General features: G+C 42.3%; 1 protein-coding gene across 6 annotated transcripts in view; it reads left to right on the forward strand.

Moving 5' to 3' along the window:
* The first annotated feature begins 1,853 nt into the window (after window positions 1-1,853).
* The window catches only part of DNAAF4 (dynein axonemal assembly factor 4), a 36,922-nt gene continuing 13,528 nt past the window's right edge, over window positions 1,854-25,247 (forward strand). The window contains exons 1-4 of one of the 6 annotated variants that reach the window (XR_014713247.1): window positions 1,854-2,259; window positions 10,076-10,161; window positions 12,294-13,511; window positions 21,160-21,222. Coding sequence is in view for 4 of the 6 variants with exons in the window: in XM_084640735.1 (XP_084496861.1) it covers window positions 2,211-2,259; window positions 10,076-10,161 (135 nt within the window). In the remaining 2 variants the exon portion in view is untranslated. Of the gene's footprint in view, window positions 2,260-10,075; window positions 10,162-12,293; window positions 13,512-21,159; window positions 21,223-23,219; window positions 24,930-25,247 lie in introns of those variants that run through there. The other 5 variants (XR_014713246.1, XM_084640735.1, XM_084640736.1 and 2 more) reach the window with 5 other exon arrangements.

A 25,247-nucleotide genomic window follows, 5' to 3' on the forward strand; every position in this document is an offset into this window, starting at 1 on the left:
TCTAGACAGGAGAACAGTGGAGGTAGATGACTGCCTGCAATAAATAAAAAATAAAATAACACAAAAAGTGTATATACCAATCTGTGAGCCAGCCATCACTTGGAACCCTTGGATTGTGTTTGATCACCTTCCTTTTCTTTTTTTTTTTCTTCTTTCTTTCAGATTCTAATCTCTTCAGGAGTGTGACGACATCTTAGGTATTTTTGGAAAGCACCTAACACTTTATGGGCACTACTGCAGTCCACATAAATAATACTATGTGAGATACACAGCTGTTTAAGACTGGAGTGAAGTGTATAGTGGGTTGTAATATATTGTAGTGAGTGGCTAGTGTTCCTGTGTACTGCTTGCTGCCTTGTACTAGATGGAATCCGAACTCTGCTCAGCTGTGTGGCACGGGACCTGTGCTGCTAATGGTAAAGGGAGATTTTGCACAAGTGTACTCTGGAGCAGGTAATTCCAAGTTCTATCTCTGATGCTGCAGCGACTTCCCACTAAGCAGCAAAATGTGCTACTGTGAAGTCTTCGGCCTTGTCTGTACTTGAAATGCTACAGCAGCACAATGCAGCGCTGTAGCACTTCAGCATAGACACTAGTACCTATGCCAACAGGAAGGGTTCTCCTAGCAGCATAGGTAATCCACCTCCTAGAGAGGAGGAAGCTAGGTTGATGGAAGAATTCTTCTGTCCATCTAGTGCTGTCTACGCTGTGGGTTAGGCTGATTTAATTATGCCACTTAGGCTTTGGATTTTTCACACCCCTGACTGTGATAGTTAAAGGGCTAGTCTACACTGGTAGTGCTTTAATGTGCCTTGTGTTGTCGCGCTGAAACCCCCCCCCTCAACGGGAGGTGTAGCTCCTAGCACTGGTGCACTGTTTACACTGGCGCTTCAGAGCACTGAATCTTTCTGCGCTCAGGGGTGTGTTTTTTCACACAAAAGAAAACAAGAGCAAGAAAGTTGCAATGCTGTAAATTGCCAGTGTAGACAAGTCAAAACTCACTAAATTTTCTAGTGTAGACCAGGCCTCAGGCTATGCCTACACTACCAGGACTTCTAGCAGCACAGCTACAGCTGCACACCTGTGTCACTGTGTTGTAGACACTTTCTACAGGGAGGCAAGGAATTTTCCATTGCTTAATCCACCTCCCAGAGTGAAGGTAGGTAGGTTGATGGAAACATTCTGGGTGTTACGTTTACATAGATACAGGGCTCTGCGCCCTGAATTTTTGACATGCCTGTGCACTGGAGCTATGTCCACCTAACTTTTAAGTTTCAGATTAATAGCCGTGTTAGTCTGTCTTTGCAAAAAGAAAAGGAGTACTTGTGGCACCTTAGAGACTAACCAATGGTTAGGCTCTAAGGTGCCACAAGTACTCCTTTTCTTTTAACTTTTAAGCGTAGACCAAACCCTGATCCTGCCATCTGACTGTGCTGGCCGACCATGACGGGCCTGCAGAACGGAATCCTCAAGATTTCAGTGGCCTCCACGTGGACGCAGTTTGCTTGCACTGATCCGACTGCAGGCTCGTGGCTTTAGGTAGCTGTGGATCTGTTACGCACTTTATTGATAATGCAAACCACAGGCAAATCTACAGCGGAGCAGGCAGGGTAAAACCCTCTCCGGGACGCTATGGCCCATTTGGAAACAGCAGGGGCTTGGAGGGGATCCTTTCCCAGGCTTCTCCCCAGTCGATCGTGGCAGAGGACCGGAGGAAGAGGGAAGCCACGGCAGTTCCCAGCCCCACTGCAGGGCTTTGGCGCAGGCTTGGAGCCTGCAGCTCCAAGGGGCAGGCGCGGGGTTTGTCTCCGCAGAGGGCGCTGTACGCAGCCAAGGGGACGCGCTAGCCTGACAGCCCGGCGGCAGCGGGCGCCGAGCCAGGCACATGCTTGCGATATGCAGGGGGCTCGCTCAGCTGCGCGCTCCCAGGCCCCTCGAGCAGACCCCCGGCCGCTCTGCCCACAGCAGCCGCCCCTGAGCCGCCGCTGAGCGGAGCCCGCCCTGCGCCTCGCCCGCCTGAGGCAGCCCCGGCGCCCTCCCGCTCCCAAACTTTGCAAAGTCTGGCAGCTCCCCGGGGCCGGCCCGGCTTACGGCGGCCGAGGCAGCCGAAGCAGCAGGCGGAGGAGGAGGCGGGGTGCGGGCCAGCCGCCGCCGCCGCATCAAAGCGCCTCGATTCCTGCTGCCGTGGGAGCCATGCGCCGCCGTCTGTAATGTCAGCGGAACAGGAGAAGGATCCCATCGCGCTGAAGAGATCCCGAGGTACAGCGGGCCGGGGGGGAGGGAGCCGGGCAGGCACCCTGGGGACAGCCGGGGGGTCCCGGGCCTAACTCCGCCGAGGAGACATGGCATCCTCCCGCTCGCCGTCTGAGCCAAAGCGTCCCCCCTGCCGCCGCCCTCTGCCTGCCGCGGGGAGCTGGAGGCAGCGCCTGCATTCCGGGCGTCTGGCGGGGCTGCCCCTGCCGCACTTCTGAGCAGGGAGCTGCTCCAGCAGCGGGACGCGGGGCTCCCGCTCGCCCCAGCTCCTATTACACCCCATGGGGGTGTCATTTATGTGGATGTGTACTTGGTGTGTCCGGCTGACGCATCGCTGTTGCGATCTGTTGTATGCATTGCCGTGGCTCCAGCTGCCTTTGGAAGTAGCGTTGCTCAAGTGCATTTCTTTGAATGCCGTATTAAGTCTACAGTGAGGCCTCGATTCCGCGAACTGATCTGCATGGGTGGACCCCTGCAGCCGCGAGGATTCAGTTGTAGGATTGGGGATTTAAAGTACAAAAGTTAATATTGAAGGATCCAGGAGCATTGTTAACTTGTCCAACCATGTTACACACAGGCAGTATTTCTACTCGTTTTCTTGGTGTGTAATATATTAGTATACATTGTTCAATAGGTATAGTACATGTGCCCATAGTAACGCTCCTGCACAGAGAGTCAATTGCATTTCCAAACTTTGAGTTTTCACTTTCTGACCCTTAATACTAAACTAATATTTGGTGTTTTTTTTAAATTTGTTGGAAAAGAGAAGAAAAAAATTACCTTCTGTTAATAATGGCAGTATTGGTATGGTCCCGGTGAGGTTTTGAAGCTCATGCCTCATTGAAATGTATTGGGAAAGTACAGTTCCATCCCATCCCTGCTGCTGCTGTTTGGCTGGAGACCATTTTCTGCAAGGCTGGCTTAACAGGGCAGCAGCACATCTCTTTACATAGTGATAGCTGTATCTTTAGAAAGGCAAAAGAGACATTTGTTTTGGAATGAAATAATGGAATGTACAGAGTGTCTGTGAAAGGATCGAAAATTGTGGTGAAATTATAAAGTCAGGGATTCATTGTTCCTTTTCCCTTCACCCCTGGAATTTTTCTAATGTTCTTTATGTTAGCCTTTTGGGGGGGGTGGGGGGGGGAGAGGACAAGGATTTTGCTGTGTGTATTTATTCAGATATTTACAATTCACTTCTTTCAATTGTTCTAGCAACACCTGTAGAGGAGCACTACTTGTACCTAGCAGGTTAGGCAGAGAAAGTATGTCACAGAAAGACTGGAATTTATTAAGTTAATTTAAATAATAGGTTCTGATCCTGCAAACACTTAAGTACACGTATAGCTTTATACTTGTGAGTAGCCAATTGATTTGAATAGGATACTGATGAAGGGCATAAAGTTACATAGGTGCATAAACCATTGCACGATTAGGGCCACAACACATGCCCATTGAACTAGTGCCCTGTGACGCCCATCTAGGGGCCGTGCTCCTCTTGACCCGCTGCTTACAAACGGGGAGAATTGGTAGGGGAAGTAGAAGTGGGTGGCAACCTAGGCAGCAGTGACCACGAGATGGTTAAGTTCAGGATCCTGACAAAAGGAAGAAAGGAGAGTAGCAAAATACGGACCCTGGACTTCAGAAAAGCAGACTTTGACTCCTTTGGGGAACTGATGGGCAGGATCCCTTGGAAAGCTAATATGAGGGGGCAAGGAGTCCAGGAGAGCTGGTTGTATTTTAAAGAAGCCTTATTGAGGGCGCAGGAATAAACCATCCTGAAGTGCAGAAAGAATAGCAAATATGGCAGGCGACCAGCTTGGCTTAACAGTGAAATCTTCTTGTAAGCTTTCTTTTGGAGTTTAAGCTCACAAAGTGGAAATTTGGACAGATGACTAGGGAGGAGTAGAAAAATATTGCTCAAGCATGCAGGGGTGTAAACAGGAAGACCAAGGTACAATTGGAGTTGCAGCTAGCAAGGGATGTGAAGGGTAACAAGAAGAGTTTCCACAGGTATGTTAGCAATAAGAAGAAGGTCAGGGAAAGTGTGGGACCCTTACTGAATGGCAGAGGCAACATAGTGACAGATTATGTGGAAAAAGCTGAAGTACTCAATGCTTTTTTTGCCTCGGTCTTCACAGACAAGGTCAGCTCCCAGACTGCTGCACTGGGCAACACAGTATGGGGAGGAGGTGAGCAGCCCTCAGTGGTGAAAGAACAGGTTAAGGATTATGTAGAAAAGCTGGACATGCACAAGTCCATGGGTCCAGATCTAATGCATCCAACGGTGATGAGGGAGCTGGCTGATGTGATTGCAGAGCCACTGGCCATTATCTTTCAAAATTCATGGCGATTGGGGGAGGTCCCGGACGATTGGAAAAAGGCAAATACAGTACCCATATTTTAAAAAGGGAAGAAAGAGAACCCGGGGAACTACAGACCGGTCAGCCTCACTTCAGTCCCCAGCAAAATCATGGAGCAGGTCCTCTGAAGCACTTGGAGGAGAGAAAGGTGATCAGGAACAGTCAACATGGATTCACCAAGGGCAAGTCATGCCTGATCAACCTGATTACCTTCTATGATGAGATAACTGGCTCTGTGGATATGGGGAAAGCAATGGACATGATATATCTTGACTTTAGCAAAGCTGTTGATATAGCCTTCCACAGTATTCTTACCAGCAAGTTAAAAAAGTATGGATTGGGTGAATGGACTATAAGGTGAATAGAAAGCTGGCTAGATTGTCAGGCTCAACGGTAGTGATCAATGGCTCGATGTCTAATTGGCAGCCGGTATCAAGCAGAGTGCCCAGGGCTCAGTCCTGGGGCCGGTTTTGTTCAACATCTTCATTAATGATCTGGATGAGGGGATTAATTGTACCCTCAGCAAGTTCGCAGATGACATTAAGCTTGGGGGAGAGGTAGATATGCTAGAGGGTAGGGATAGGGTCCGGAGTGACCTAGACAAATTGGAAGATTGGGCCAAAAGAAATCTGGTGAGGTTCAACAAGGACTAGTGAGAATCCCATGCACAGCTACAGGCTGGCTAAGCAGCAGTTTTGCAGAAAAGGACTTGGGGATTACAGTGGACGAGAAGCTGGATTTGACTCAGCAGTGTGCCCTCATTGCCAAGAAGGCCAACGGCATATTGGGCTGTATTAATAGGAGCATTGCCAGCAGATCGAGGGAAGTGATTATTCCCCTCTACTGGGCACTGGTGAGGCCACACCTGGAGTATTGCGTACCGTTTTGGTCTCCTTCCCCCACTACTGAAGGGATGTGGACAAATTGGAGAGAGTCCAACAGAGGGCAATGAAAATGGTTAGGGGGCTGGGGCACGTGACTTACGAGGAGAGGCTGAGGGAACTGGGCTTATTTAGTCTGCAGAAGAGAAGAGTCAGGGGGGATTTGATAGCAGCCTTCAACTACCTGAAGGGGGGTTCCAAAGAGGATGGAGCTAGGCTGTTCTTAGTGGTGGTAGATGACAGAACAAGAAGCAATGGTCTCAAGTTGCAGTGAGGGAGGTCTAGGTTGGATATTAGGAAACACTGTTTCACTAGGAGGGTGGTGAAGCACTGGAATGGGTTACTGAGGGAGGTGGTGGAATCTCCATCCTTGTAGATTTTTAAGGCCTGGCTTGACAAAGCCTTGGCTGGAATGATTTAGTTGGTGTTGGTCCTACTTTGAGCAGGGGATTGGACTAGATGACCTCCTGAGGTCCCTAATGTTCTATGATCTATAGTCTCTTGGTTGTTTATTTCTTAAAACAAAAAACCCAAAATCCCTACTTAGCTAAAGGACTACTTACTCATCAAGGGTTATGGCCACAGTCCTGCAAAGGCTTACATGTGCTTTACTTCACATACTGTAAAATACCGGACTGTGCTTACTGTGTAAAGTTGCATAAAAGTCTTTGCAGAATCAGGGTCTGTTTATTTACATATAAAGTTTTAAGCGTCACCTGTCTTGAGTGTGTGTGTAAAATAAAGTGCGCAGATTTAGTCCCCCCACTCTCCCGACATTCAAAAATGGGTAAACTACATTTTTTTTCAAAAATTTGAAAGGGGAATAATAGCTTTCATATGTGACAAGCATAGAGAGTCGAAGCCAAAATGCTTTGGGTTTTTTTGTTTGTTTTTTACAGAAAGCCAAGAGTGTCTGAGAACAGGGAGTTATGCTGAAACCATTTTGCAACCTTAACTCTAGTATATTGCAAAATACCAAAATGTTCAGTGTATCGTTTACTGAAAAGACTGTGGATACAAGAAGTGACTTTCAGGAAAGTTTATTTTGGCTGCTTGATAATGACCCTTGTTCACTTTTCTTGGAGGTATGTGAGGACTAACATTAATTTTCCTTTTAAATTCTTATAAAACCCAAAAGGAAAAATACATAAATTCATAGGTCTAACTTACATTATTGGCCTCACATAGAGAAAGCTGAGATCACAAAAGCTTAGTACTTCATCAAACAGTCTTGAAAATCAATAAGCATCCAAGTAGCTTTACTCATGTGAGTAGTCCCATTGACTCCTATGGGACTACTCACATAAGTAGGGTTACTCATGTACTTAAGTGTTTGCAGGATCAGATCCTTGAGTACTAGTTTATACTTAACAAACCTTACAGAGATTTAGGCTGTATTTTGAACTGCTACAGGAAGGTGAGCATTTGCTGGTGGTCCTTATAGAATTGTCTGGTCACACACTTAACACTCTCCTTATTTTTAGCTGCTGAATTTCATTAAAAGAATCTAAAATACATTAAACACTTTCCAGATAATATTTTTCCATATCAGCAATTGCTCTTGTTGACACGTGGAAGCTATGTGAACATGAATGGGAGAGAAAATTGTTTGTGTAATTGTGAATGAAAGAGAAGGTGCCAATGAGACAATCTCTCTGTTAAACTGCGGTACGTCTATAAGAATGTTTGAGAACACCTGGGTGATGAAAAACAGAGGGAAAAATTTGAGGAGATAGTTTATAGTTTACCAAGCTAGGACATTTTGGCAGGAATTTTGAGAGTATTTGTAATGATCCCTTCCTCCTGCAGAACTTATATTGGAATATTTAATATTTACAATCTATGGGCTGCTATACTTTACATAGCACCATAAGGGGAGACACGGTTTTACATTATAAACTGTAAGAATCGGACTTCTCCCAAATCCCAAAGAGTTATTCTCGCAACAAATTTTGTGGTGATCTGCTGTGGTATATTAACTCTTGAACATGATAAAAAATTTCCCCTTGCCTGATATTTAATAGGATTTGAATTTACCAGTTTTCTTCCAGTCACAATGATTTGGGGCGGTCACTTTTCTTCCTCGTGTTTGGTGAAATATTTTAGGGATTATAATTTTTTTATAATATATAAATATTTATAAATATATATACACACACAGACGATATGAAATATGAGGGGGAATTTTAACTTTGACAGCCAGAGCCAAGAGGAAGTTATTAAAGCAGGGACAGAACAGGGTTCCTCCATGAGGTGGGAAGTAGTTTCCCTGAAAGCCTTGTTCTGAAGCAGTATGAGTCATCTGAGTGGAAATTGTCCCAATGGCTTTTTCTGCCCTCCTAGTGAGGGGACTAAGACGAAATCCCTGCTGACTAGCAAAATACTGACTTTGAGGCTAAGGAATCCATCAAAAATATTTGAAATATCTGAGGATAATTTAACTGGTATACTGGCCTGATTTTCCTCCGTGTGGGAGAAGCTTTGTGATACTGTGTGTGCAAAGCAGCCGTGGTTCAGCTGCCTGCTGGAGGATTCTGAGTGACGGAGAGTTGTTGTAATGGTTCCTATGCTGTATCCCTTACTGGCATAGGGGACGTGTGGGAAGAAAGGAACGTGAACTAGCATCCATATGCCCCAGTAAAACACAGTTACCTTCAGACTACTCTAATTTATGCTAGGGACCTGAACTGGCATCAGAACAGTCCAGGACTGAGGATGGGTGAGGTGCAAAGGGTCTTGACTTGGACCAAGCCCTCCTTAGCTGGGCTCAAGGGTCAGAATCATTGTTGCTATGGGTCAGATTTTCAAATACTTTTAGATGCTTACAGATACTGATGGGCACCTAATGGGACTTTCAAAAGCACCTAAACAGAAGACAATGGGAATTCGGCACCTAGCCTGCTTAGCAGCCCAAGATGCCTCTCTGTAGATGCCTAAATACCTTTTAAAATTTGACCCTATGTAACCAGATGAGAGTGTTGCAATAATAACAAATTCTCAGTGGCAACATATTCTCATGTGCAGCAAAACATTTGTATCTTGGTAGAGTTTAGCTAGTTTTTTAATGTGAATTTTAAACATAGGGACACATCACACTTTTCTAAAAAATATCAAATGATAGTACCAATCTGAGGTCATTTTACATGCATTCCACTGTATGTAGCAGGAAAGAATAACTGTTTATCAAAGTAAAGATGTAGACAGAACATGGGCAAAAAAGAATGAACTTGTATACAGTCTGTTCATATTGATGGTTCTACCAGGTTAAAAATTGTCACCTTAACATCGTCTTTCCGTGACTTTCTAAACACTCAGGCTTTGGCTCAAGGTTACTCTTCATTCCCAAAACAAATTAACAATTTCTTCTACTAATGTAATGGGACATTTATCACTAAAATCTTCTCTATCCATCTCTAGAAGTGGTGGGTAACCTGCAGCCTGTCACAGTAATCTGCAAGCGGGCTGCAAGACGGTGTTTACATTGACCATCTGCAGCTCCCAGTGGCCGCGGTTAGCTGTTCCCAGCCAATGGGAGCTGGGGAAGCAGTGTGGGCTGCAGGGACGTGCTGGCTGTTGCTTCACACAGCTCCCGTGGGCCAGGAATGGCGAACCGGTGCTGCAGGCAGCCATGCCTGCGGACGGCCAATGTAAACACTGTCTTGTGGCCTGCCAGTGGATTACCCTGGCAGGCTGTGTGTGGCCCATGGGCCACATGTTGCCCACCACTGAGCTATAGCTTTACAAGGGATTAAAAAATTAAAATTCATAATTTGTACTACAGGATCATGTAGAACTTCAGGCGTCTGTCACATTCTGGTGAAAGGTGTAGCTGAACTTCACGTGAAGCATTGGATTTTCTTTCTCTTAGTTAAAATGAAAAAAGTGGATCAAGAAGATAAGCATCCTTCATATTGCAGGAAACTGTATTTGTACCAAAATAGCTTTTGTTAACTGCTACATAAGGATATATGGCCTCTGCAAAGGAATCCCCCAGTGCTGGCTCATTGATTATAGTGAGATTTTTCCTGCAGTGACCTTTTGCATGATCAAGACTTAATTTATGGGAGTTTGGAAATGGCAAGCTGAGAGTCTTGTCTCAGCTGTATGCCAGGTTTTCAGGGATTTTCATTAATAGAATGCCGGATTTTCATTCATAGACTTGTTTCTGCTTGCTCTTTCCTTAACTACATACTGTAACTGCCCACTGTGCATGGGGAGTCCCAGGCTGATGAACACCACATCTGTGTAAATTAAGTGGGAGATGAATCTTAGATAATTCCTTTTTGGTGAGCGAAGTCTTAAGCACCAAGGGCTTGATCCAGAACCCAATTATATTAATGGAGGTCTTTCCACTGACTTTAATGGGCTTTGAATCAGGCCTTAATGTTCTAATGGAGATGGACTCCAGTAGGTGTGTTACCTCCATTGTATAAACTTTGTATTCATTTGTTCATTGTATAAACTTCGTAGTTTTAAGCTAGAATTAGTGATACTTTGATGTTTGACACAGAAAGGCACACATTAATATAAAATCTATATTGAAACAAATGCAGAATTATATTGATTGAAATTTTGTAGGTGGTGACAGTGGATTGGATGGGTTAGGAGGACCAGGATTACAACTTGGAAGCCCAGATAAGAAAAAGCGCAAGTCAAATACACAGGTAAATTGCTTCTGATGTTCCTCAATTTTTTGAATAAATAACACACTCAGATGTTGCTTACTAATATGACTATCTCTTTCATCTAGGAATATCAGTCCTTTATCACAGGCACAGATTAGTAGCTTTCAGTATTTTATAATTAAGTGTTTAGGTAAAATCTTAGATCCCTCTCCATCCCCCTACTGGTTACTAGTAACGCCTGATGAAGTTCTTTTAATCCCTGGAGATTGTTTGTATCCTGCAACGAGAGAATATAAAGTCTTTGGTAAAGATGCACAGAATGAACAGGCTGTTCATTCAGTCATGTGGACATGGTTCTGAGGAACAGAATTTAATTCCCAGCCTTCAGTTGTTTGGTGTGACTCTCCAGGGTATGAGTGGTAGCTGTGGGCTGCTGCTTTCTCCATATATGAAGGTTTGTGGACTAATGGGTCCATACAGTTCATGAACCCATTGGCCACACCTTTAGTACACCCTTATAATGCTTTCCAATGCAGGGAGCCATGAGGAACACTTGGTACATTGAATTTATACCATTTGGCTCTTCTGTCCACTGGAAATATATGGTTTCCATTTCCTGAAATGGGGCTTTCAGAGAGTGTGTGGGAAGACATAGGATTTGGGTGCTAATGCAAAACACAGATATTGATCGTCACCTGTAAAGTAGAATTGTCCTCTCCTGTGTCCACTCAGCACTCTGTCTCAGAATATCTGCTATTAGTTACTTTGTGGCAAATAATGAGAATAATCTTATTCAGGTAGGGCCAGTTACCACCTTGTGATATGCATGCCCAATTCCCATTGACTTGGGTGTCTATTGCTTTTTCTTGTTCAAGTAGTGGTGAAACCCGCTGTTGTAGGCATATACAATTAATGTCAGGCTTTTGGATGTCTTAGTTCTCTCTAATAATGAAGCTTTCCTTTCGCAGCAGAATGACGATAAATATAATGGTGTTGCAGATCAAGTTCCTCCTCTTTTGTTACCTCCAATAAGGTTTGCAGAGCAACAGAAATCTGGAGAATCATTTCCCCAGCCGAGGCTACTAAATATTTGGGGCCAAATTCTTGCCTTCTGTGCATGAGGGAGCTATGTGGGGGTGAGCAGGCCAGAACTCTCCCCACAAACTGGACCAGAATGACAGTCAGTTGTGCAGTTACTCTCTACAGTCATTTATGCAGCCTCTGTGTCCACTAAACCCCACATGCGCCCAGCCCAGCCCCACAAAGTGCTGTAGTAGAGCAGATCCCTCTGGTTCACAGAAGATGGAGAGTCCCGCTGGGCAGACTGTCTCCTGCCTGTACACCTTGCAGCATGGATACAGTAGTATTGCTATCTTTTAAGTCTTGCATAGCCTCATCAAAAGTGGGATGGGTCAGGGGAAAGATTTGCCCTTTAATTTAGTGAATTTAGCCTGAGAGGAAACAAAGGAAAATCTATTTTAAACAGTATTTAAACATGAGTTTTTATGTTTTTAATTATATGATTTTGTGGGAATCCTGCTTTTCTTAAATAAAAGAAGGAAACAAAACCACACAGTGAGCATTTTTGGCAGCATGTTGTACAGCTGAACGGTTTTTAAAAATAGTAAAATTAATCTAAATCGCTTTAACGGCATCATGAGTTTTATGAAATAGCTCTTAAGACAAACTCACTCTTATTTTATCAAATATTTTCTATGTACTCCAACCACAGAACTCAGTTCGTTTCAGTCAGGGTTCTGTGTGGGAGACAATGCAGGATCAGACTCCTAATAATATAAAGACCAACTGTGGCATTAGACTGGTATACCTGCAAAGGGATCCACTCTTCCAGGGGCTGCTGTATCACAAAAATCACCACCACAACTGGTGCCCATATTGGCAGCCTTGCAAGAGAGGCCCAGGGAGGAATGAGCCTGGAGCCTGAACTATTCTCTCTCTCCCTTTCTGATGAGACTTAAGGCTCACTGGCAGAGTAGTTTGGGGAAGCTTACACTGACTGTTGCTGCCCATGTGGCACCTAACTGAATAAACAGAAGACTTTGGTTCACTCATGCTGCCAATCCAGCTTTTTTATGGTTGAAAGCCCATGTGTTATTGTAGGGAAGTTTATACGAATGCTAATTTAAATATTATATTCTAAATATTTTCAGGGATCTTCCTTTCCTCCTCCATCTGAATATGCTCCACCGCCGAATCCAAGTTCAGACCACCTTGTAGCAGCTAACCCATTTGATGATAACTATAATACTGTCTCCTATAAACCCTTACCTTCAGGAAGTCCTTATTTCAGCAATCCTGGTTACCCTGGTTTTGGAGGTTATAACACTTTCAGAATGCCACCTCACATGCTGCCCAGAATGTCCTCGCCATATGGTGGTTCTTACACCCTCAGAAACCAGCCACACCCACTTCCTCAGAACCCTGTGGGAATGGGTTTTAATCGACCTCATGCTTTCAACTTTGGTCCACAGGATAACACAGGTTTTGGAAATCAGCCATCTTATAACAGTGGTCAAATGAGTCAAAATATCAATATGCCCAGTCAGTACTTCAGACCAAATCCTGGTGAGAACTTTGGTCACATTCCTCCACAAAATACTAGTCAAATACCACACCCTGACATGACATCTAACTTTGGACCTGCAAGCAATCCAAATTTTAATTCCCAGTTAGATTCAAATCATTCTTTTGTTCCACCACCCAACACCTACAATCAGACAAAACCATCAGCACAAAAGCAAGACTTCAGTCAAGGTGCAGGCAAAACTCCCAGCCAGAACACTGCTACACATCAGCATCACCACAGAACAGATGACATCATGAACCAAGGTAGTGCTGACTTAAAAAATGTTAATCGAAACAGTGTAGTAAATCAAGAGAGCAACCATTCTCATAATGCAGATAACACTAACAGTAGCCATGCTAATGGGACACAGAGCAAGTCCCGTCAGCCTAGGGTTACAGCTGAAGGATGCAACTCTGAAAAGAGCAGCAAAACATCTCTCCACCCCAGTCGTCATGGTCATTCATCCTCTGAGCCAGTCTATCCATGTGGAATTTGTACACATGAAGTTAATGATGACCAGGATGCCATCTTGTGTGAAGCTTCTTGTCAAAAGTGGTTTCATCGGATTTGCACGGGCATGACTGAGTCAGCTTATGGCCTCCTCACTGCAGAAGCATCAGCAGTATGGGGCTGTGATACTTGCATGGCTGAAAAGGATGTCCAGTTGATGCGTACTAGGGAGACTGCAGGGCCACCCGCATTGAATGCTGATGGATGACAACATCTACTGATGCAGTATTGAAATACATACTACAGAGGTGTAGCTCATGATGGTGTACTTCATTTTCTATAGACAATCAAGGTTGGTTTTGTTTTGTTTTGTTTTTGCTTTTGGTCTAACTATCTTCACTCATGAAATTCCATCTGTTTCTGTGTTCTTTGTTTTATGCCTGTTTATGTGAGTATTTAAACTTTGATCAGAAACACAGACAACGTTTGAAGATCCAAAATATGACTGGTATTTGTTTGATCACAAGCAAGTTTTGCATTAAAAAATGAACTACTGGAATTATTGAATTATTGCTGTCAGAACATCTGCCTTGATGAATACAGGCTGCCAGATAGTGCTGAGCCTTGATGGTATTGGAAACATTCATTATTGTTATGTTTTATGAATGTCCATTACTGTTTTGCTCATATACAATGTTATCTGTTCTGTGGGTAGGAGAAAAGGTGGAGAAGGTGACATGGAGAAAGAGGAGTACTAATGAATTTTATTTTAGGATGAGTACTAAGGATTTAAATTTTTTTTCTTATTCTGCATCTGAAACAATGAAGCAATGTTGCATTTGATTGTTTTAGTATTTGTGATGTTTACACTTCAGATTACAGTGCCTCCTGACTTCTCAGCAAATATTTAATAGCTGAGAACTCTAGTGAAGCCTTGCGTTACTAAAATATTTACAAAATATATCCTAGCATTACATTTAAAATAACATCAAGGTTGCAAAGTCAAGCTCTCAAAAGTTAGGGAATGCCAGAATTTGGCCCTTTCTGTGCATACACAGTAGGAAATAGTCTTTAATTTGACATGATTGCATGCTTCCTCCGAGGTGCCAGAGCACCAGCTGGTAGAGCATTGACAGCACAAGAGAGACCATCTCCCTGCTCTCATATTTACTGAGCTTGTGTGAACTGTGATTTTTTTCAGTGTCTTGTAATTTGGCCAACTTGGGTGAATTTTTATACGGCTTGGAAAAATTGTGATCTACCTGCCAAACCTCAAGTCCCTGTCCAAAGTATGGAAGTGATAGAGCTTCTCAATTTAAATAATTCTAAGATATATTGTAACATGGGCAACACAGCATATTTTTCCTAAACTTGTTCTTGGACACAGCTAAACTGTTTAATTTTCCAGACACCCGGCATGAAAGTTCAACCCGAACAGTTAAAATTTGGCAAAGTTATAAGCAACTGAAAATGAGGTTTTATAATGAAAGGTGTTGGGCAGCCTTAATAATAGGTAGCACTACTAGATCTGTCTATTATATTTACCCTTATGCTAATAAGTTATAATAATAAATCATTAAAACCAAACCACACTTGTCAAACATGACAGATGCTAATCATCTTGCTTAATGCACTACTTGAAGGCGCTCAGATACTGTGGTGGTAAGGATGGTGTAAGAACCTAAATAGAATAAAACATAAAGGTCATTTTGTGATATATCATCATTCTTTTAATTAATTTTGATTGTTTATTAATTCAATAGTTTACAAGGTTCCCCCACTGAGTGTGAATTAGTGAGGTTCTACTGTAACTGTGCTTCCAAACATTACTTGGAGATGTGCTTTCCTTTTGGTATATGTGTGTAGCTCCCCAGTAATGTTATAGGTTATGTATGAGCGTAAAGGGCTACGTACGGCTTGCTTACATTATTAAAGGACCTTCTGCAGTATCTGGAGAATGATGACCAGAGGTGGTTGTACTTTCTCACACCTTTTACATTGCCTCACTGAGAATCTCCTAGAGGTGTAAAGGAGAATTTGGGACTGTTTTTTCAACATTACTAGTTCAATTCAAAGGCTAACCTTTAGTGTTCCTATTTTTCTTACTGATTTGATGACTTACATTAGTAATCTCTGCTAAAGTAATGTCTTCAGGAATTTTACCTGTGACTTACTACTTTAATTCTAATTTGCTTGTAGTATTGAGGTAGAAATTAAAACCAAAACCTTTTTCAGATAGCATAGGTTCCTGTGGGCCAGATTCTGATCTGTGTTGCACCAGTGGAAATTGTGAAGCTTGTGATGTTACCCCAGATTTACACTGATATAACTGAAATCAGAATTCTGCTCAGCACCTAAGAAATCCACCAGAGGCTTAGGGACCATGCTTTCTTTGCTAGTTTGTGATGATGTGAGTTCTTCTAGATTCCTAATACAAATAAAAGATTCCGGTGTTTGTCCTTAGAGGTCCACTGGACATTTTACAATCTGGTGCAGGAGTCAGATACTGTGTTTAAAATGATCACAGAATTTCCTGCACCTCCCCTCCCTACTAATTCCAGTATTTCAGAGTAGCCATATGCTTTCTACATTTGTTAGCAAAACATTGCCATATGAATGTAACCAAATGTACTAATTGGTTAGCATTTGGGGTGGGCATGGAGTGAAAACCTGTGAGTTTCCACCCAAATGTTTAGTCCTACAAATAAAAGGCATTAGCAAATGCCATCAAAGTACCAAAATTAAATAGCTATCATAGCATTGATATTGATGTAGTCTCAGTATTTCTGCTCTCTATTTACAGAGAGCAGATTCATTTGTTTCGGAGTGTGTTAGCTAATAGTATTTCAAGTATGTATGAGAAAAAGAACAATCATGTTTATTAGTAGGGTAGTAGTAATGTCACCTGCTTAAAATTAGAACCATGTTAGTTATGGGATTAGGAGGGTTGGTTAGTATACCTGATTTTTGTAATACTCTACATGAAACAATTTGTATTGAGCTGTTATGTAATTCTTTCAGTATTAGTGTTTTAGGTTGTACTGGTGCTTCACACCAAAATATTGTAAGGATTTTGTAAATCTGCAAACCTGGAGATTTATGGAGGAAGTGGATCAATTCCATCTTCTTTATAAAATGGCTCAGAATGCTGCTTCATAGAATGACTTCTCAGTGTGTGGCTGCCCAAGTTTTTTAATTTTTCATCCCAAATGAAATAAATGATTGGAAACTTAATTAAATAGTCGATTACACTGACAAACTTATTTTGCCTTAGACCAGCAGTTCTCAAACTGTGGGTCGGGACCCCGAAGTGGGTCGCAATCCTGTTTTAATGGGGTTGCCAGGGCTGCTGTTAGACTTGCAGGGGTCCGGGGCTGAAGCCAAAGCCTGAGCCCCACCACCTGTGGCCGAAGCCCGAGCCCCATGGCCAGGGGTTGAAGCTGAAACCTGAGGGCTTCAGGCCTGGGTGGTGGGGCTTAGGTTACCGGCCCCCTGCCTGGGGCTGCAGCCCTTGAGCTTCAGCTTTCCCCCCCCCCGGGTGATGGAGGTCAAGCAGGTTCAGGCTTTGGTCCCCCCTCCTGGGGTTGTGTAGTAATTTTTGTTGTTGAAAGGGGGTCGCGTGCAGTGAAGTTTGAGAAGCTCTGCCTTAGACCATTTTAAATGCGCAAATATTTTATGTACCGGTTTAATATTCTGATATTGTGTTGTAATTAGTGGTAGGATAAGAGGCACTGCCATCTATTGATTAGAGAGATGTGGGTGTCAAAAATCCTATCTTTTGTTCCTGGCTCTTTTTCTGATTATCTTTGTAACCTTAGACAAATCAGTTAACTACCAGTGCCTCAATTTACTTATCTGTATGATAGGATTAATACTGACTTCACAGGGTGCTGAGAGGCTTAATATTTGAAATCTTTAGATGAGAGACACTATAGAAGTGCCAAGTATTATAACATATTTAGTGATTGCTCTATTAAAAACAAAAGTATAATTTTCACGGCTGCTCAAAGAAGATACTTTGCTATCTGTATAAATTTCTGCTTATGCCCCAATCCTGCAAACACTCTTACACATGTACTTAATTGTAAGGAGGTGAATAGTCCTAATGAAGTAAGTGAAATGATGTGCATGAAGTTAAGAAAAATTCAGAGTGCTTGCAGGATTGGGACCTTCATTTGGACTTCATAATTAGATATTCTTAAATGTATTTCTTGGTTTGAGATGTTTACAAAATCAGTGGTGTTGAAATTTAGCACCTTTTTACATTTTCTTTATTCCAACATAATAGAAATTAATAATAACTTCTGCATAAAATAACTGTACTTCTCATTTATATCTAATATTGCCTGCCTAAAAGTATCTGTGACATTTTATAAAAAGGTCATGCTTCTTATGTTGTATGTGACTTCAATGACTGTTTCATATTAAAACTAGTCTTTCCTTATGTACTGCTTACATATACCTGTTTTGGGATATCAGTTCAGTACTTTTATACAATCTTGAATGTGTTCCACATTGGTGACATGTATTTTTGCAACAACTTCTTTGTTTTGATTATAAATTAAAGCATGTCTGAAGTAATACATGCATTAGTTCTGTGGTGTGTGGCAAAGTTAATGTACGTAATTCAAATTGGAAAAAAAGTGTCCAGACTTTGTCCAACATTAACCCTATTGCAAGGGATTAAATTACTATGTAATACAAATTATTTCATATCATGATGTGTTTTAAACTACTCTATGAAGTATGTGAAACATTACACTTTATGGATTGGTAGCTGGCCTGGTATCCTTGCATAGAATGAGATATGGTAGATGGCAGCAATTAATGATAACTAATACAGTGAGTACTTTTCAAAACACATAGAATTTATGTACAATGTGCCTGATTTTTAAATTTGTTGCTATAAGTGTTTTTGGTTAGTAAGAGTTTCACAGTATATCGCTAACAAATGAGTGCACATTTGATGGCATATAACAAGTGTGACAATCCCATTACATCATTTTCTATGTGGTTTAAAAATAATTTCATTGATTTATTTCTCTTTTGGACATAGATATGAAAATGCAGGCTATTGTAGACATCAATGTATTTTGAATTTATTCTTGTAATGGTCAAGGTCCATTTTTTGTTTGAGGATTTGCTATATTAGAATACTTTCTTCTTTTAAATCAGAGTGAATTAAGTGTACTGAAAAGCAGAACTCTAAAACAAGGCAATATAACTACCATGCATTACATTTGGCGTATGAGTGTTCTCTCGTTTGCATTGAACTAGTATACTTTCTCAGAGGCTCATGTTTTTATATAAAAATAAATGTTCGATTTCAGGCTCTAAGAGCTTTTAGGTTGGAGCCGATAAAGTGCTGAGTGTCATCATTTCTTAACTTAATTAGAAATTTAAGGGAGCTCAGCACCTCTCTGTCCTTAGCATAGAGGTATTAATGTGGGCCTGTATTCTGGCTGGTCCAGATGTACAACCCTGCACAGCCACCTGCAGAAATGACTCATCCCAAGAGCATAAGAAATACCTTTTTTTCACATGTCTGAGTGTGGCCTATGTTGTAGATTTCTCTTACTCTCTTGTATTGACCCATGCTGTAAGTCTTTGAATGATTATGGATTCAGCTCCATGTTCTCATCCTTCAAAGGAGTGTTCCATGCACTCTGATTCATGAATTGCTGTGTCAAAGATAACTGTGAGGGAAAAATGTTTCACAGGGAGAAAGATAATGCTGTGACTTAAATTCCACAGGGAGAATTTTTACATTCTATTTGCATTTTTTGTCACAAACTCGATTATTTTGGTTCAGGAGAAATATAATTTAAGCATTACTCATTGTGCTGTATTATATTTTATGAAGAATGAAAGGAAAACCTTGACAATGCCAATGTATGTCTTTTATATTCCCAACCATTCACCTTCTTTGGTACACCTAGGTGTCAAAGATCGTTTAAAAATCTGAACAACTGTGTAATATACAGAGGGCAATTATATTTCTCATCTCTTTTATATTTATTCTTTTCTTTTTCTTTCATCTTCCTTGATGTTGGAATCTTCTGTTCTAAAATGAAAAATATAGTTGTGGATTTTTAAAATTGTACATACAATCCTCCTAACTACTTGCACGTATAGAGTTCGGAGTGGATATTGCATTTCATTATGGCCTTTTGATATTTAGTCCCTTATGCGCATTTTTCCCGAGTGTAATGTTGAGTTAATGTAAGGAAGTTACAGATCTATTGACATTCAGACAGTACATAATATGAGCTGATAAATATTGTTGACATTTCATTCTTAAAACAAAAAATGTTATAATTCTGTCTAGTAGTGGGTATATCATGTTTATTAGATTATAGGTCCAGCATTAGTAGCAAATGTATATGGCAGCTTTTCTCACATGCTACATGTAACATTGTTGCATTTCTGGTGTTCAGCTTCAGTTTCTTTCAAAATAAAGCTAATTTTTGAGGGGGAAATGCCTGTTGATTTAATACAGAGAATGCAGCTTGCACAATTTTTAATTTGCATTGCAGTTATATTGTGAAGATTAATTTGGCTAAGACCCAAACTTGGGCAGGGAACAATGTAAAATTTCACTGTTCTGAGAAGGAACTCTGGCACAGTAGCTTCTGGGCTGTTCAGCTAATGTGGCAACCTTTAGAGAGTGCAGCATGTCCTCTGCAGTCAGCAACCTCCCTATCCTTGCCCCTTTGGGAGAGGTTACTCTCTTGTAGGGGCACGAGCCCAAAGCAGTCCTGGAGCAGAGGCTGGAAGGCTTCTTGCAACCTGGGCCCTATTGCCTGCTTGCATCGGGTCAGATGTTTGTGGAGTTCTTTAAACATGTGACGTGCTAACCGTTATTTAATTTATAGCTCTTTCACCCTGCTTGGTCACTGTATTATATAAAGCACTTAAAACGTAGTAAGTCTATGATTTAATAATGTTTAAAAGCCCAGTGCTATGGACCCATGTTTAAAGCCAAGGGGTTGGATTCTACTCAAGAAAGCATTACTTAGAATAGAAAGCTTCTCTGGAAAAAAGTTTCAATGAGAAAGGCATAGGTGGATATCTGAAAGGAGCAGGAAGAAGGAGACATCCTATGAAATTCAAAGAGAGCAAATTTAAAATCAGTATTTTTTCCCCACACAGTTAACTTGTGGCACTCGTTGCCATAAGATGTTGTTGAGGCTGAGAAATTAAAAATTTTCAGAACATTTTCAGAAATTTTCAGTTATATTAATAACTAGAAGATCCAGAGTTGTTGTTTTAAAAATAATTTACTATAAGAATTTTGGAAAGGATATAAACCCTCCTACTTAAGGGCACAAACCAACCGGTCACTGTTGAGGATTAGGAATAAACTTTCCGTCTGGATACTCTATACCCTGACTGTATACATCAGTTTCTTATTTTTGTCTGAAGCAGCTGGCACATGCCGTTATTAGAAACAGAATACTGAACTAGATGGACCACTAGTCTGGTCCGGTATGGCAAGTCTTGTAAGGTTTCACTTCCTATGAGTCGTCATAGCAACAGCTCCATCATCTGCAGAATTAAGCCAGAGAGGTGGAATGCCTGAAAGGAAGGCAGTGTCAATGCACATGTACCAGTATGTGGTTCATGAAGGAGGTCTGAAACGTAGCCCACTTCCTCTCTCTCTGTTAAAGGGTCTACAAACAAGCAGACCTAGCTTAATTTAAAAAAATCAATATTACTTACTTCGTTACTAGTATAAGTAATGCTGTTTAGTTTTTGCTTAAATTAAGAGTCCCAGCTCACAAGTAAACAGATCAGAATTTGTTAGGTATTTTTTCTTAAGTTACACAGGGAGCTGATTGGTATAAGCAAAGAAGTAGATGTAACTATAATTCTAATTTGTCCTTCTAGAAACTATGCTCTATAATTACAGCATGTTCTTTTTAGGTGAAGAATAAATAATGAGCAGTTTGTCTGTAGTACTTTCATTTTGACTGCATAATTTAATTTTTTTAAACCAGAAGTACATCTTAGCAACCTAAGCAGAAGACCAGGGTTTAGGATAGATTTAGGACTCATTTCCTCCATGAATGAACCCTCCAAGCTCATGGAAGAAGTGGTGTATGCACCTTGAGTGAACACAGCTTGGCTCTGGATAGGTATGTTTTATTTTTATTTATTTAAATGTAATAATCAAGACTCCTGGTTCCTAGCATCTGACGAGTAGTACAACAAAAATCCCAGAAACATTAAAATAATCATTTAAACAGGAACTCTGCCAGCTAGCTACCTTAATTTAAAAATACAATCTTTCCACCTTTTCCTTATCAGCTGATTTATTTATCTTATACCTATCTCTGTAGCATCTGAAGACCTCAGATTAATGATTTTTTCTCACTAAACTCCTGTGTGGTTGGGAAATATTTTCATTGTCTTTTTAAAGATGGGGAACTGAGGCACAGAAATATTCAAGGTCCAATCCTGCTCCCACTGAAGTCAGTGGCAAAACTTCCATTTCGTTACTGCAGGTTCATGCCCAAGTCACATGTTAAAGGTTATATGGGGCAAAGTTTTCAAGTGCCTAAATCCCATTTTTCAAAAGTGACTTTGGAGAGTAAGTCCTATTGACTTTCAATGAAGATTTTCCCCTGGACATTTCATTCATGGAACCAGAAATTTAACTTTGATCTCAGTCCCAGTCCCCTGCCTTTTCCATGTAAGCAACTGCTGATGTTGCCACAGGTGAATGAGAGAAAGGATCCACAGAAAAATCTCTATTAATATGTAGTTCATGATCTGAAGAAGTTTTAGAATCCCTGCAATTCCTGATTATATGTGGATAAAATCAATAACAATACTTAACTCTCATACACCACTTATTCTTTGAACAATCCTTTGAAAATATAAATTACATGACTATCAGAAAACAAAATCTGATATCCTTCACAAACAGTAAATTAACTTTTTTGTTCTTTTTCAGAGAGAGGGAGGGAGTGTGTGTGTGTATGTATGTATGTAAGGTTGAACTCAATTTCTCTAGGTCACACTAGAACAGGTAAGTCAAGGAAGACTTCTTGGTTCTTTTGGATTTTTGCAACTAACTGCAGCGATCTGTATGCTTCTGAGCAACTAAAAACCTACTTGAATTGTAGAAAATCTGTATTGTGTGAGATTGACCCTAATGTGTTTGGCCTGACTTTCAAGGGATGTAGATCAGAAGCAGGATATATTTAATTGTTCCCCTATATTAGGCTTAACTTCGGCAGATAGATCTATTATTGTTTGTCTGATGGACTAGGTCAAACAGCAATCCACAAATTATCTCCTAAGTTTATGAAAGAGAGTGACTCCAAATAGTCAAACTATTTAAGCTAATACCTGGAATGATAAGTACAGCCAAATTACTTTTTACATGACATCTGGAATTTCCAGTGTATCACTATTCAATTTATCAGCAGCCTTCAATAGTTTTTTTTCCAAAATTTCTAAAACTACTAGCAGTCTATTATGGAAACATACTTTGGATAACAAGAGCTGCATTCCTTTCTCTGCTGCTTTAAGTGTGAGTGATGAAAAGCAGAACTGTGTGCCTGACCTTAGATCTTGGTGAGTAAATGAACCAATATTTGCAGTAGGATTTTATTTGTCAGTTAACCTTTGCTGTAGCATTATGGAAAGACCTAAAAATAGTACTTAAACTTGCATTTATTTTCCCCACAGTAACACTTTGAGCTCCATGGAAGGTAAATTTTCATTATTTAACACAAACTGTTTACAGAACATAATAGGGCTCCTGCCCAAACTTTTTTTTATAATCTAAGAGCTAAGGCTTTTATCTTGCAATTTCTTGTACAGTAGAAACACCGGAGTTATGAGCTGACCAGTCAACCATACACCTCATTTGAAATTGGAAGTATGCAATCAGGCAGCAGCAGAGACAAAAGCAAATACAGTACAGTACTGTGTTAAACTACTTAAACATATAAAGGGAAAGTTTAAATTTTTTTTGACAAAGGAAACTTTCTGTGCTTGTTTCATTTACAGATGGTTAAAAGCAGCATTTTTCTTCTGCATAGTAAAGTTTCAAAGCTGTATGAAGTCATTGTTCAGTTGTAAACTTTTAAAAACCACTTCAGAGTTATGAACAACCTCCATTCCTGAGGTGTTCATAACTCTGAGGTTCTACTGTATGTGGATGCACCAACTCAGAGCTCAAATGCAGTTAACAGGACTCTGCTCAGGCAAAATCAGTTGCAGGATGAGGGTCTTCTAAGGCCTCAGTCTTGCAACTGGCTGTTTACAGGCACGAGGATCCACCTCCATGGAGCCCATTGCAGGATTCACAAAGTTAATGCGAGCACGATTCACTTAATTTAAGTCCTGATTCTGGAAACAGCTTCTCATACACGTGATCGGTTTTGAAAAGCTACAGCGATCACTCAGTTGCACCCAAAAGAAGTTTGCCTCATGTTAAAATGTTTAAAAATCCTGGAAAATCCACAATTTTAAACTAGTACACCATAATTATTTACACGAGTTCATTCCCTAGCTACAAACTACACAAAACTAAAAAAACACAACGTAATAGTGGCCCTGATTCTCTAAATTTTGTGCAGGGTTGGAGGGCAGGAATCTAAAACGGTACATGGCAGGTTTAACTGGTTTATTCTTGGACTCCCCGTGGCAGCTGGTGGGCTTTGCGCAGCTGAAAATAGCCAGAGCATCTGGCCCTCTGCTTTCCGCAGTTCCTCGGGCTGAGGCGAGATGGGACTTTAAGGGGCTCTGTCACCTGCCATATGACGTTGGTTGGTCTGAACTTTTTTAAATACTGTGGGCCCAAATGCCACCTCCAGCCAGTCACTGCTGGAGGTAGGGTGACCAGACAGCAAGTGTGGAAAAATCGGGATGGGGGGATAGGAGACTATATAAGACAAAGTCCCAACAAAATCGGGACATCTGGTGACCCTCGCAGAAGGCTGAAGGGCCGGGCCCTCTGTCATCTGCTCCTTTCAGAGCGTGGGAGAGAAGCTCCGTCCCCTGGCTTGGGGGGTGTGTGTGTGTGGGGGGGTCTCGTACAGCATCGGGCGAGAGGCCTGCTGGGGACAGGCTGACACAGCGTACAGGAGGCTTGCGGACAGGTGCGGTCCCAAGGGCCGCGTCTGCCAGCGGCCAGGCCGGCCTGCGCGGGGAGGGGCCCCAACCCGGAGCCGGTGCTGGAGGGGGCCCGAGGCCTGGGAGACTGAAGAGTTTCTGCCCCCGAGCCCTTCACAGGTGGTGCCCGACCAGGCCTTCCCCTGGCGGCTGTAAGAGCGTTCCGGTGAGGCGGGGATGATGCGTCTGGCCACGCCGGTCATCACGCCCTAGCTGCCCGCCCACGGGCCTCATTGCCAAGGGCTCGCCTGGGCAGCCGGCGACACCTTGCAGACTACAAATCCCGGCGTGCAACGTTCCCCCAGGGGCGGGGATAGCCCAAAGTCCCAGCATGCAGCGGTGCCCTGGCTGGGCAGAAGTCCTCCTGCCTGTATCGCCGCTGCTCGCTTCCCGTATTACGTAACAGCGGGGCACCACTCAGGCCTGGTTCCAAACCCGGAAGTGCTAGGGGGAGGGCAGCGGAAAGTCTGAACCCTCCCCTAGTAACCGCTGCAGGGCGCCCTTAGCAGCGGCGGCCATGCCGGTCTGGGTGCGCGATTACAGCTGGCGGCAGACGGACACTGCTGTTTTCCTCTCCCTGCCGATGCGGGGTGTCCGGGTCACCCAGGCAAACATCTTCTGTACTGACCAATATCTGAAGGTGGGGCGGCTTCTGCTCTTCTCCCCCGCTCCCAGCCTGAGCAGAGCCTTGCACTGTCTTCCTTTCGCCTTCCCCACTCGCCTCTCCGCGGGAGTCCCTAGCCGCCGCCGACTTCTCCGTGGGTCGGTCTGGGCAAGGAGGCAGCGCCCCTTCCGCTTCCCATCCCCTCCACCAGCTGGGAACCCGTCCTCCCGTGTCCCTTCCACTCTCATCTGTCTGTCTGACTCTCCCTTTTGCCGCTTGGACTATGGCAGCAATAGCGAAGTGAACGCGAGCAACGATTCCTGATCGCTGCTGGGCACCAAGCCTGCCAGAAGT

The sequence above is a fragment of the Lepidochelys olivacea genome (genome assembly GCF_965140295.1).
Source record: "Lepidochelys olivacea isolate rLepOli2 genome assembly, chromosome: 10".
Lineage (NCBI taxonomy): Eukaryota > Metazoa > Chordata > Testudines > Cheloniidae > Lepidochelys > Lepidochelys olivacea.